Source organism: Desmodus rotundus, chromosome 9 (genome assembly GCF_022682495.2).
Source record: "Desmodus rotundus isolate HL8 chromosome 9, HLdesRot8A.1, whole genome shotgun sequence".
Classification (NCBI taxonomy): domain Eukaryota; kingdom Metazoa; phylum Chordata; class Mammalia; order Chiroptera; family Phyllostomidae; genus Desmodus; species Desmodus rotundus.
The window spans coordinates 91,850,263-91,863,686 of NC_071395.1; the positions used below are offsets into that span (position 1 = coordinate 91,850,263).

General features: G+C 48.2%; 1 protein-coding gene across 2 annotated transcripts in view; it reads left to right on the top strand.

Moving 5' to 3' along the window:
- Nucleotides 1–10,846: 10,846 nt before the first annotated feature.
- Nucleotides 10,847–13,424, top strand: part of GDPD1 (glycerophosphodiester phosphodiesterase domain containing 1) — a 40,047-nt gene continuing 37,469 nt past the window's right edge. Inside the window, exon 1 of one of the 2 annotated variants that reach the window (XM_045182489.2) lies at nucleotides 10,847–11,114. In XM_045182489.2, coding sequence (XP_045038424.2) covers nucleotides 10,973–11,114 — 142 coding nt within the window. In that variant the 5' untranslated portion in view covers nucleotides 10,847–10,972. The remainder of the gene's footprint in view (nucleotides 11,115–13,424) is intronic. The other variant, XM_024573132.4, reaches the window with a different exon arrangement.

A 13,424-nucleotide genomic window follows, 5' to 3' on the forward strand; every position in this document is an offset into this window, starting at 1 on the left:
TACAGTTCCGCGGCTAGGGGCTTGTCTGGCTGCCTCACAAGCAGCTGGGAATCTTGTAATTACAGATCCTTGGGGCCTACCCCAAACTTTCTGAATCAGGATATTTGTCTTACTTAAAGGTAATCGCATTTGAAAATGTACGCTGCACTGACTTAGCATATCAGGTCTGTCCAGAAAGCACCCAGCCATGTACTATGAAAAAGAGACATTTAAGAAGATGCAAGAAAAATTGTACATAGGACAATGTCACCTCGGTCACCTCTAAAGTAGGCATGTTGGGACCTCACATAGTTCTCCCAGTCGCCATTAGCTGCCCTGTCGCATTTTCCTGAATCTCCTCAACGGTCTGAAATCTCCCCTTTCAAAGGTGATTTTAGTTTTGGGAAAAGACAGAAGTCACAGGACACCAAATCTGGGTTGTAGGGGAGCTGAGTTACCTGGGTGATTTGATGTTTCGCCAGAAAACTCTGCATGAGGCAATGCATGAGCAGATGCATTGTCATGATGAAGCTGCCAATCACCAGTTGCCCATAGCTGCAGCCTTCTGAATCATCCAAATAGTTTCTGTGGAAGAATGGTCAAGCTTAATGCAAAATCTGATGCAGATTCATTGCTCTACTCAGTCATTTTGAATGTGACAGCCACACAGTACACATGCTCACTCAATGGTGTCTACTGCCCCCATTGACTAGTACAGTGAAGTCATCGTTGTTCACACATGCGCAGTCCAGTCCACTCTCCTTGGCTGCCAGGTTACATCTATGTCCTGCAAACTGTTCCCGTTATATTAACAATGGCTGGGCTTTTTACGGACAGACCTTACATATGTGTGAAGAACAAAACTTAAAAAGTCCCCAGTGAGGTCTTATTTGTTTATATCCTATCTTATTCCAGAAAAGATGTGAGGAGACTTATAGGAAATAACTAAAACAGTGAAATACAAAGAAGTGAGGCCCAAGATCAAATCAGAGCAGAATGTCAATACCAACTCAAATATGTCATGAAACCCTTCTGGAGTGCTCTGGGGAAAGCCTAATTTGGCTTCAGGCCCCAGCAACCAAAGTAAAGAGAGAAGCGTGACTTAAAGGGGACGGGGTGGGGGGCGGTGCCATGTTTGCTCAAGGGAAAACTCAGACCATTAATACCGCTAGATTGCCTATGTCCTTACTGGAAGCCAGACATGGTTATTTTCCTGGGTAGCCCCTTTAAGTGGCACAAATCCTCCGGGTTTGGTGCTGTACTATCCCTGTTGTGTATATGAGGAGGCTGAGCTTTTAGTGACTTTCCCAAGGCCCCATGAGGAGTGGAGCTAGCCTTCTCTGATTTCATAGCCCAAGCTCGTACTGCACTGACCTGACCCCTCTGCTTGGTATGAGATGCAGGAGATCGAGGCGCCCTGCCAGGATTCGGTATAGGGCTAAAAGGCACTTGTTGCACCTTGTATAGGAGGTTCTCTGTCTGAAAATAAAGCTTTTCCAAGTTGAAGATTTTTATTTTTAGAGAGGGGAAAGAAGGGAGAAGAGAGAATCATCAGTGTTTGGTTGCCTCTTGTGTGGCCCCCACAGGCGACCTGGCCTGCAACCCAAGCATGTGCCCTGACTGCGAAATGAACCAGTTACCCTTTGGTTCACAGGCTGGCACTCAGTCCACTGAGCCACACCATCCAGGGCTATTTTCCTAAATTCAAAGGGGAGAGGCAATTTGGCTGGGAGCTTCTGGAGCGGAGAATGGGAGCTGTACTCAGGCCTGGCCACCAGAGGGCGACATAACCCTATCTGGTTGGTTTGCCCAGAACCAAGCCTCTTAGGACTGCTGCTGGAAGAGGAGGAAACAAGTGCAGATTTGTTTGGTCCTTTTTAGGTCCAAAGTTGGAGGCTTGGTAGCAGCTCTGAGCTGTTCGTGGAGTAGTCAGGGTATGGCCAAAAGACCTCTCAAATTACCATTCCAACTTCTAGGACTCCCCTTTCAGTCCCCACAGCCCAGGCACAGGTGAGCATGGTGCACACAAGCATGGGAAACATTTTTTAAAGTGTGTTCATTCCTTCTCCCCTTTCTGCCCCCTTTCGTTTTGTATGTCACATAGGACAAGAGAGAAGTGGGGTGGGGGAGTCTGGCAGGTCCTTGGCCCCGTCAAGTGCAGTTGGTATGTCCCTTGTCATAGGGCCTCTGAGCAGGTCCTAGCACAGGTTCTCAGCTTTGGTTCTGCACAGGTCGCAGCAGGGAAGCCCTCCCACCTCCTCAGCCCTTCAGTACCCAACTGCCAGAGCCCTGGCATCTGCCCAGCATCATGTTGGCCATTTCAGGGCAGATGGAGGGGTTGGATGCAGCCTCTGCCCCCTGCACCTGGCAGTAATTAAAGAGGCAGCAGTGAAAGCTCTGGATCCAGAATGTAGACAGTTGGCTTCAAGTCCCAGCCTGCCCTGCTGGTGGCAGCCACATGGCAGACACCCCCTGAGCCTCATCTTTCTCCTCTTAGAATAGGGTAACACCTGTCCTGCATCACCTCCCAGGATGGGCAGGGGACCCCAAGGACAGTGTTTGTGGCAGACTCTAGAGGTCTGCAGCAAGGAGCCTCAACTTTGTCTGAAGTGCAACCACCTGGAGAGTTTAATCAGCCCCCATTCTGGGGCTTGTCCCCAGAGGTTTTGAGCTCCTTAATCTGAAGTGTGACCTGGGTTTCAGGGAAGAAAATTTTTAACTTTCCAAGAGATTCTCATGTGTTGTCAAGGTTGAGAACCACTACCCTAAGTACCCTCCATGTGTGGTGGGTTGTTATTCCGGTTTTAACTGGAAAGTCAAGAAGTATTTTTTCAAATAAAATATTTCACTTACTTTTAGAGAGAGGGGAAGGGAGGGAGAAAGAGAAGGAGAGAAACATGGATGTGAGAGCTCGGTTGCCTCTCATTCATGCCCTGGCCAGGGACCAAACCCCTGCATCCCAGGCATGTGCCCTGACCGGAATCAAACCAGCAACCTTTCGCTTTGTAGTATGATGCCCAACCAACTGAGCCACACTGGCCAGGGCGTGACAAGAACTGTTCACATGGAATAACCAGAGGGCAAAGGAACAGAATCTTCAAGGCTGAGGGACAAGAGTTGGGAGTGGCTGTGGCAGTGGGGGCATTAATTGGGAGAGACTCTGGGGGAGAGCAAGGTGATCAGGATGGCTGAAGGAGAGGAAGGACTGGAGAAGTCCAGGGGGAGGGAGGCAGCATGGGGGAGTTAATAGCTCTAAACCGCCCTTAACGGCCAAAGACTGGTAAGGAGAGCTGCTGGGAGGGCCAACAGCCGCTGCCGCTTGCCTTGCAGCTTCCTCACACCAGCACACCCAAGAAATGATTGCTGTCAGAGCCCAGAGAAGCCTGAGATGGAGCTGAGTCCCTGGTGGGCTGTGCAGAAGGGAAGCTGTTTCACTCCCTTCTTTCCTTTTCAGCCCAGCCAGTGGGCTCCACGTCCTTTTACCCAAGACAGTTTGGGCGGAGCCCACCCTCTGGCCCTGCTCACCTCCTGGCACCTTTGGCATACTCTGCACTCAGGGCCTGTGCAGGGACGGAGGCAAGGGGTCAAGTAGTTACGGTGAGCTCCAGGTCCGAAGATTGAACTGTCATTTCAGTCGAAGTTGGCTGCTGAGCCTGAACATGATCTGGATGTGGGACTGTCACCTCAGGGTGCTTTGGGTTTAGTTGCAGTCTGCTGCAGGGCCATAGGATGTTCATCCTTTGGGGTAGGTTCTGGAGTTTTGGTGAGCGCCTGGTCCAAAGGTTGATTTTGTTCTGGAGCTAAAACTGTCACATCTTTATGGACTGGATGCTGTACTACTACCTCTTAGGTGGCTCTGGAGGCTGAGCTGGGGTTTCCTGCTGGGATGGAGACAATTCTATCTTTTCAGGGGGCTGTGGAGGACCTCCCATTGGGTTTAGGTTTGACGTCTTCCATGTACTTTGGAGGATTGGCTGAGACCCCTTGTTCAGTTTCAGGTGGTTCAGTCTCCTAGGAAGGATCTGAAGGTATCAAAACCCCCCAGATCCACAACTTTAACATTGGCATTAGGCAACACTGAATTCTGAGCCTAGAGGTGGGACTGTGGCCACATGATTACTAAAGATTGTGCTACAACACCCATAGGGGGTTTTGGAGGCTGAGCTGGACCCTTCTGCTCGACTGGAGAAGGCTGTACACCAGGAAGAGGCACTTGAAGCTGCGCTGAGCTCTCCTGTTGGATTGAAGAAGAACCAACAATTTAAGGAGGGGTTTGGGTGGACGCTGATCTGGGACCCTTTGGTGGACTGACAAAGGTTTCAGCAGCTAAGGAGACACTGCAGACTGAGCCGAGACCTCTTGTTGGGACGGAGAAAATACAAATCCTCAGGAGCCTGAGCTGAAGCCACCTCCTGGGTTGAGGATGGTTCTTCCTCCTCAGGGGCTTCTGATTACTGAGCTGGAGCCTCCTGCTGGTCTGTAGAAGGTTTATTTAACTTCTCCAGGTTGTTCTGGATGTGGAACTGGGGTGACCTGCTGGGTTAAAGAAGATCCGGCCTCATTAAGGGGCCCTGGAGTCTGAGCTGAGGCTTCCCATTGGAGTGAGGGAGGTTCAGCCTTTTCACAGGTATTTGAAGGCCCAGGTTTGGGGTTTTGCTGATCCAAAGGCCAATGCTTGGTCACCCCAGGACAGAGTCCAGGGCCAACTCCAGGGGCTGAGCAACTGGGACCAGCAGCCACCACATCTGCCAGGTGAGGAGGAGCCTGGGGTCCAAGGGTGCAACCCCATGTGACGTGACAGGCAGAGGCCTGGGGCACAGGGAGGGACCCAGGTAAGTAGGGTGCTGGCACCATGTGCTGAGCAGGAGTTGAGCCATCAACAGCTGTGTCACAGCTGGCAGCTGTGACATGAGCGCACCCCTCAGCAACCAAGCAGCCCCCCTCCCTGCCTCAGGTCCCAGCCTTTAGTTATGTAAACTTTGTTAGTCTTGAGAGTGACTGCAGGAGAGCCAGCCCTTTTCCCAGAATCACTAGGGACCAAGACGTCCTTTTTCCCTGCGGAGAGGACAACTGCCTCCCACTGGAGGCAGTCTCCCTCCTGTCCCCCTCAACGTGCAGCAGGATTGGGCCGCACACCTGGGGGGCCTGGACTCCAGCAGCCCAGGGGTGGTGGGCTAGGGGGCTGTTAAAGGAGGGGGGCTGAGGGGTGGTGCAGAGCTTCCCAGGGAAGCCACAGGGCCTGGAATCCCAGGAAGTTAGAAGTGCTAGTCCAGCTCCTGCTATCTGAACTCTGCAAAGCTGAAATCTGAGCAACATTTCTTCCTCCCCTTGGCCATGCTGCTTCCAAGAAAAGTAGCTGACCTACAGAATGAACATGAGTCAGGCAAGAAGGGGAAATGTTGCCATTTCCTCAAATCCTCAGCATCCGCGTCTGACCCTTCACTCCCCACTCAGTTAGACGGGGGCTACCACTGAATCAGTGAGGACTGCAACATTTCCGTGGGTGGGGTCGGGAGGGTGAGCGATTCAGTCTGGGAAAGAGGGTCTGAGACCAGGTGAACAACCCTTCACAACGGTCAGGAAAACGTCCCCCTCCCTCTTGGCTCCACACAGCCATTAATCTAGAAAAGTGACGATTGCCCTTTGCAGAGGTCCCCGCTGTGGGCACACAGGGAGAAGACATTCGGGTGTTAAAGACGGCGTGTTGAAATTTTCTTCAGACACTGCAGCTGGCACCCAATTTGCTTCCCACACAGCCCTTCTTATATTCTATCTTACTTTACTCCTTGTTTACTATCTGGCACATAAACCCCAAGAGAGAAGGGGCTGCATCTTATTCCCAGTGTCGAGCACACAGTAATGGTGTTTAAATGGGACTGATTCCAGGATTGGCCTCATATAGGGGATGGCTCTCTCGTTATATTCAGGTTTCTGGAATCTTTAGTACTGAGTCCCTTTTAAAAAAAAAAAAATTCTTTTTAGAGAAGGGGAAGGGAGGGAGAAAGGAAGAGAAACATTGATGTGAGAGAGAAACTGATCGGTTGCCTCTCGTACCCGCAAACCCATAGGCGTGAACCCTCAACCCAGGCATGTGCTCTGAGTGGGAATCAAACCAGTGACCCCTTTGGTTCGCAGGCCGGTACTCAATCCACTGAGCCACACCAGTCAGGGCACACTCTTTTTTTTTTTAAGGAAACCCAATCATAAATTGTAATTTAACTCAGCTCATACACAGCTATCAGTCCTAAGTATTTTTTGTTAGGCCTTCAAAGAGAAATTAGTGTTAGTTAAACTGCCCTCCCAAAATACCCTGGATAGTGTAATTCCGTCTCCATGGGTCTTTCAGTTCTGGGCTTTTGGTAGGGGGGGCCACGTGTGATTTCTTTTTTTGTTTTTCCTTTTAATGTTGATTTTAGAGAAAAAGGACAGAGACAGAGAAGCATCGATGTGAGAAACATTGATTGGTTGCCTTCCATATGCTCTGTGACTGGGGATTGAATCGGCAACCTAGGTATGTGCCCTGACTGGGAAGCAAACTGGTGACCTTTCACTTTGCAGGATGATGCCCAACTAACTGAGCCACACCAGTCAGGGCCACATGTGATGTCTTAAAGTAAAAACTATAACTATAAAAGATGTACTAAAATCAAGTTGGCAAGAAATGAAAAGTGGCATTGTCCCCTCTACATACAAGACACAAATACCTGACAATCCATTCCCCTTCATTCTCCGGCCAGCTCTCCCCACTCCCCCGAAACAGGCAGATGTTCCTCCTGTCGGGCAAAAGAAGTTAACTTTTTCATTTACTGTTAGGACCACCTAAATGGGATTATTCCTGGTTTGACACTCATACTCCTCCAGTGCATATTTAAGCATTTATTTTAAAGAAACATTTAAATTTAACCACTTCTACTCCCGTAGTCTCTTGAAAAAAAGTGAGACACCTTACTTTTTTAAGATCCTATTTCCTCATAAACTTTACTTTGTAAATGTTCTTAAAACTAGATTCTAATTTAGTTAATCCAGATTAACAAACATAAAAAGAAATCTTATAGGTTATTTCTACAATTTATGCTCTTTTCACAGTTTAGCAAGATGCAACTATGTATTTAATACAAAGCAGCAATTGTGTGGTTTGAAAAAAAATGCATTTCAGCACCCAACTAGAGACACTTTCTGTGAGAAAATTGGAGAGCGGTCACTATGGAGAAATTCATTACAGATCCAGAAAGGACTTTTAGGAAATGAGATAAAAAGAAAAGGTCATTTTCTAGTAAATCGTCCTGTTCGTTTGCTGTGTGACTCAGACGTTGCTCCAAAAGTTCACCTTCAGCAATTACATCTGCATGACCTACTGTACATCTGCACAGGAGACAGGAAACTGCGCTTCTCAGGCAAAGCAGAGGGACCGAATTAGTAAGACATGTTTCTATGATTTCTTACTTTCATTTATTTAAAGAAAGGTATTTTTTTTAATTCCTTACCTGAAGATAGGTTTTTATTGATTTTGGTGAGAGAGCAACAGGAAGGAGGGAGGGAGAGAAACATTGGTTGCCTCCACCCCAACTGGGGATGGAACCCAAACCTAGGTTATTTGCCCTGACGGGGGATTGAACCTTTTGGTGTATGGGAGGATGCTCCACCCAACTGAGTCACCTGGCCAGGATGGCTTTTATTTTGGATTTTACCAAAATGACTTCGAATGGGGTGGATTACATTTGCATTGGCTTTCTGCTTTGCTTTTTAATCAGCCATTCACCAGCAACTGTGGCACAAGCCCACTAGCACTCAAGAATAAAAACAAACACAGGACCAGATAAGGCTCCCCCACTAACCCAAACTGATCCGTTTCCTCAACACAACTTTAAAACCACAGGGCTCGGGGTGCCAAGAGAAGCCTGGTGTGTGTGCACCTTTGTGCCACGTGGAAGAGAAGGCCACACTCGAAACCTGACACACTCGGGAGGCCTGCATGGCAGCCTTACGAATTCAGAGACCTAAAGTAACCACAGAGTGTGGTCGGAAATCAAAACTTTCTAACAAAAACCATCTAATGGTGGGTAGTCCTGTCCTAGGCCGGTATTTTTCCCTAACAAAAGTCAGTCTTAACTGAGCCTGTCTGTCGTCCTTTTGCATCTATGATAGCACACCTTTGGAATGTCAAATTTCCTCTTTCCAGAGCCCTCAAAGCACAGGCACCGCCCCAGGGGAGACCACAAATCCCCTCACTGTTACTGTTATCCTGTTAATACTGTTAACAATCCCGCACCCACCTCTGTAAAAGGTGGCCATCCTTTCACTTTTTATCCAATCCCAGAGGTTTCCCAGCTTTGCTTCCTCCCACCTCCCTAATCTATCGCCAGTGGGTTTCAGTTAGCCCACTTACACCTCCTCTTCTGGTTATGATATATAAAATAAGGTATAAAATTGCCATTGTTCAGAGCGTTTTCTCAACTCACTGAGGTTTTGCTTCCTGGCATTGTGGTCAGTTGGCTCAAATAAACACAAAAATTCTCTACAGGTTTGAATGTTTCTTAGGTTGACAGCCACAGCCTGTCTAAATCCTCAATTCCTTTTTAAGGGGCGCTGGTGCTAGGAGGGGCAGCGGGTACTGCTGCCGTCCCTGCGCGAGCTCAGCTGTGTCTTGGGCGCCCCCTCAGCCTGGGCAGCAGCCCACCTGCCCAGCTGCTGCCCCGGCACCAGAGCAGAGGCCCCCCCGATGAGTCCGGTCTGTGGCGGTGGGGCCGGGCAGGGAGAGCCCAGGACTGCTAGGCACCTGCCCCTTCTGGGGAGCGGGAGGCGAGGTTGGTGGGCGCGGGGGGTGGGTGGGGAGGCCTGGGGGCCCTGCCAGCAGAAGCGGGTGGAGGGAGAAGGCCCATCCTCATTGTTAGGACTCCACTCCCCATGGCCTTCAGCCACCATCTCGTTTTTTCCTCTCCCTCGGTGACTGGGGATACCGACAGCTGCTCCTCCAACGTGGTCAGGGGGAGTCGCTCCACCCACGCGCCAAGGATGGAGCAAGGCCTCTGGCGGCCGCTAGGGGGCGCGAGGCCTCCTTCCCGGGTCTCCTATTCCCGGTCTAGCCTTCTTGGGGGAACTGATGCTGAAAGAGACAAAGGGTATCATGGAGAGGGGCTGGGCCACCTTTTCTTTGGGGGAAGAAAAGGGGAAGGTTTTCATCATACAGATTACCACGTCTTTCAGTGGGGGCCCATGTGGCAGATACTTTACTGGTGCTTGATCGGAAAATTACATACTAGGTGATTAAGATTATGTTTTTGGTAGAGGCTGAAACTGCAGTTTGATGAGGCACTAAATCTAGGTTTGTTATCATAGGCTTTTAGCATGAATGATGCCATTTTGGGCTTGTGTTGTTTTTCCATTGTTGTTTTTGAAATATTTTATGTATTTATTTTTAGAGAGGGGGGAAAGGAGGGAGAAAGAGAGGGAGAGAAACATCGATCAGCTGCCTCCCACACGCCCCCAACTGGGGACCTGGCTACAACCTAGGAATGTGCCCTGATCAGGAATCCAACCAGCAACGTTTGGTCCACATATCAACGCTCAATCCACTGAACCATGCCGGTCAGGGCAGGCCTATGGTTTTAACACTGTGTAGCACATCTAGTTTGGATTAAACTATAGTGATCTAAAATGGTATCTTCCTACAGAACCCCTGTAGCTTCTTGATTGTTTTCATATCCAAATGAGCTGCATGCCAGAGTAGCACATCTTGGCATGACTTGTTCTGAACCCCTACGGTTGTACTTACCATTTTTTATACTTATTTTTTCTTCTACAAAGGCTTTACCGTTTCTTTGGGTATTTTCGTGTTAGATCAAGAAATAGACTACTGATAATAAACTGATGCCAAAATCTTTTTCAGCTATTTTAAAAAATCTAATGAATGCCCCTGTTTTCAAGAATCTTATTTACTCCTCTTAAAGGAAGCAAGAATTTTGGGGAACCAAGATCATTAATAGAATGTAAGAGTTGGAGGTTTTTATTTAGTAAAAAATAAAATCCTTATTTCACAGATAAAGAAACAGAAGAGAGTAATTTGCTTCAGGTCAGAGACAAGAACCACAATATTTTAAATAATCATTCTTCATTCTATTTCCGTGGGAGACTTGCTTTTGCCAAATATTCTCCCTGGGCTCGGGGTTAATTCTTTTGCATTTAAACTATGGCTCTTAGAGTAGTTTGGAATGTGTGGGGTGAAAGGGGAACAAGCTGGGCCTTCTGGAATTCAGTTTCTGGTCTTCCTGAGACTTTTAAGTGATAACCTACAGCCTTTTCAACATCCCCCTGTTTTAAATAGGCTTGTAAGTCAACAAATATTTCTTGACTGCCTATCATATACCAAGCATGGGGATTGCGTTTTCACAATGAAATGAGAGAGGAGCCCGTCCCTCAAATATTTGGCTGATAAATTGGTATTTCTTATGGTTATGTGTTACAACAGGGAAAGTTCTCTCTTGGCTAGACAAACGGATGGGTTTACTACTTGTTTTAGCAAGCTTTAACTCCTCCATCAGTAACAGTTCTTTGCATTTCCCAGAGCAAGGGCTAAGATGCACTCTGGTATCTTTCCTTTTTGATGTGGATTTTCTAATTATGTCAGACCTTCCTGAAGGCAGTCCTTGAACAGTCTTTTCTGCCCGAGTGGTGGCGAAGGCACTGGCAGGTTTCCAAGCTTCGCCTCCGGATGGGGCTTCTTCGAAGAGCCGCAGACCCGACCACGAAGCTAGGTGACAAAGGTTCTTTACGGGTCCTCTACAGCCGCCGGAGTGCGCCTGCGTGCGGGAGCCCCTTTGTTGCTCGGCCGCTGGAGTCTAGCTGCGCCTGCGCGGTGGGCCGGCCGACAAGTGCGCCGCGCCGCTGGCACCGGCGGGGGGCGAGCTGACTTGGAGCAGCCGGCGCCGTCGTTGCGACCGCAGCACCCGAGTTCAGAGGCCCCAGAGAGGGGGAGACTTCCCACACCGTGACTGAGATGTCGTCCACTGCGGCTTTTTACCTTCTCTCCACCCTGGGAGGGTACTTGGTGACCTCATTCTTGTTGCTCAAATACCCGACCTTGCTGCACCAGAGAAAGAAGCAGCGATTCCTCAGTAAACACATCTCTCACCGCGGAGGTGAGAGGGGTCCTCAGAACCCGATGGCGGAGATGCGGGAGGCTTTCCCCCCTTTGGAGCTCCGCAAAAGGCTGGCGGGCGGAAATAACGTGAGAATTTGAGGAAGAACGGGCAAGTGTGAATAGGGGGCTCCTCCGGGGGTGAAGGCGCTGTGAAGGGGAGGTCTCCTGTGGGGAGGAAAGGGGTCTTGAGACAAAGCCAAGGTGAGGATCTCTTGAGTGCAGGGGTGTCAGGGATTCGCAGGAGGAGGAAGGACCAGGGTGAGAATGAAGGGTAGATAGACAGTTTCTGGGCGGACGGAAGAATGAGAATGATCGCGCAGCGAGGCACCACAAGGTGGGGAACGCGGAGGGAGCCGTGGGGCGGGGGGCGCATATCCGGCCGGGGAAACTGGGGACGGACTGCGCCCAGTGAGCCAGTGATTGAGCTTGAGGGGGGAGATCCTGGGCCACAGTGATTCAGGACCGAGGAGCTGCATGTCCCTGGAGCGCGCTGCAGCCCAGGTGTCTGCAGTCCCTGGTGGCCAGTCTCACCCCCCACGCCACACTCGGAGCAAGATAATAAGAGAGGAAAACCGAGTCCCTGAGATGGGTACACTTTCCAAGGTTACAATTAGAGCTTGGGCTGGATGGGACAGAAACTGGAACGTCCAGGTTCCCAAGTCTGCAAACGTCCTACGTACCTGGTTGGTTTGGGTTTTTTTTTTTTAAAGCCCCACCCTGCACCCTAGCAATGACGCGCGGATTCCCAAAAGACAAGAAGACGATTGAGTTTGTGACAGGACAGTGTTGTGTGAAGGAAACAAAGAAGTTCCTTTGGGAGAGCTGTCTTGCCACAAGGAGACTAGATAGTCCACCCTCTGATTTCCCGGATAGCCGGCCAACTCTTTGCCTCTTCATTATTAAGTGTCCATTTCATTCCAAGCATGATGTATATAAAATGTGAACATTTTATGGATTATTTCAATCAGTGTTAACTTTTCTTTAGAGATGAATGTTAAACTGGCGTAAAATTGCTTGGAATTTGCAGCCTCATATTGTACTCGAAATGGTAAATTTCTAAATTTACAGTCTAAAACTTGATTTAGTACCGTGACTCCTTTTTAAATGTTACAGAAATATATTCGCATTCTTCTGCATACCTTTATCAGTTACACATAGTACAAAAGAGTGACTTCAGTGGTTCTGCTAGTCTCCCATTCAGGAAGAGCACTGAAGGTTTTTTAAAGGGTCACCTGCTAAATGCCATGTTATTTCTCATTTGGTTTATTGTATTTTAATAGATACAGTTAAACTATAAGACAAACGTAGGACTGCTAACGTGCCTTCAACCATCAAAGCCCAAAACGACCTTTGAGTGTTGAAGTTGTTGCTGCAGAAGCAATTTGCAGTGGAGATAGTCCTGTTCTGGAGGCAGGCGGTGCGCACCGCAGTTGTGTTTGCTGACTTTAAAAAGGAACGGTGCTTACTAAAGACCCAGACCCAAACAAACCTAGGTCCCCTGAAAAAGCTATCTAAACTGTCATTAGGGACGATCCAAGTTTTATTTTGAAGAAATAACCTTGTTAAATATCTGCAGACTCAAAATCTGTTTCACTCTTCTTGTATGATGGGCTGGAGCACTGTGGTAAGTTTCAGTGCGTAATGCTTAATACGCTTTCGTGGGGTAAGTACACGCACTAATACAGTTGAATCCGGAGTGAGAGAGGAGATACTTATTTTTAACAAACATTTTGTAGCTCAAGATACTAAGTTTCTGGAAAATAATAGACTAGGGAGGAGTTACCTCCTTGTTTGCTTTTTTTTTTTCTTGGACACTGATAACAGCGATCACTAGTCTGTGTGTATCACTATTTGGGCTAATACTCTAATGTCCCTAACTACAAATAACCGATAATTTCACGTAAACCAGATGTATGACTATTTTGAGGTTGAAACATTGATGACTCTATATGTTTAAAGTGTATACACCTGAATTGCTATAACTTGAAACTCTTAATGTGTGCTGTTCTACGTTATGTCTGTCAGATACTGGAGGTACCACTAGTCAGCCTTGGGAATAAGCCTGAGTTTTCCTTATCTATAAATGGAGAGCGTTTGCCTTGCTTCTCTTTGGGTTGTTAGCGGAATTGGGTGTAGAAAGCACTTTGAAAATTGTAAAATTGCAAATAGAAGCATGGATACAGGGCATCCACATTTGCATTTTGCAATAGAACTTTGAGTTGATTGAGAAGCTTGAGATCACCCTATACTTATGTTTTTCAAAGTTTCAGTGAACGCTTTTGCTTTTTAAACATTGATTGTCCTTGAA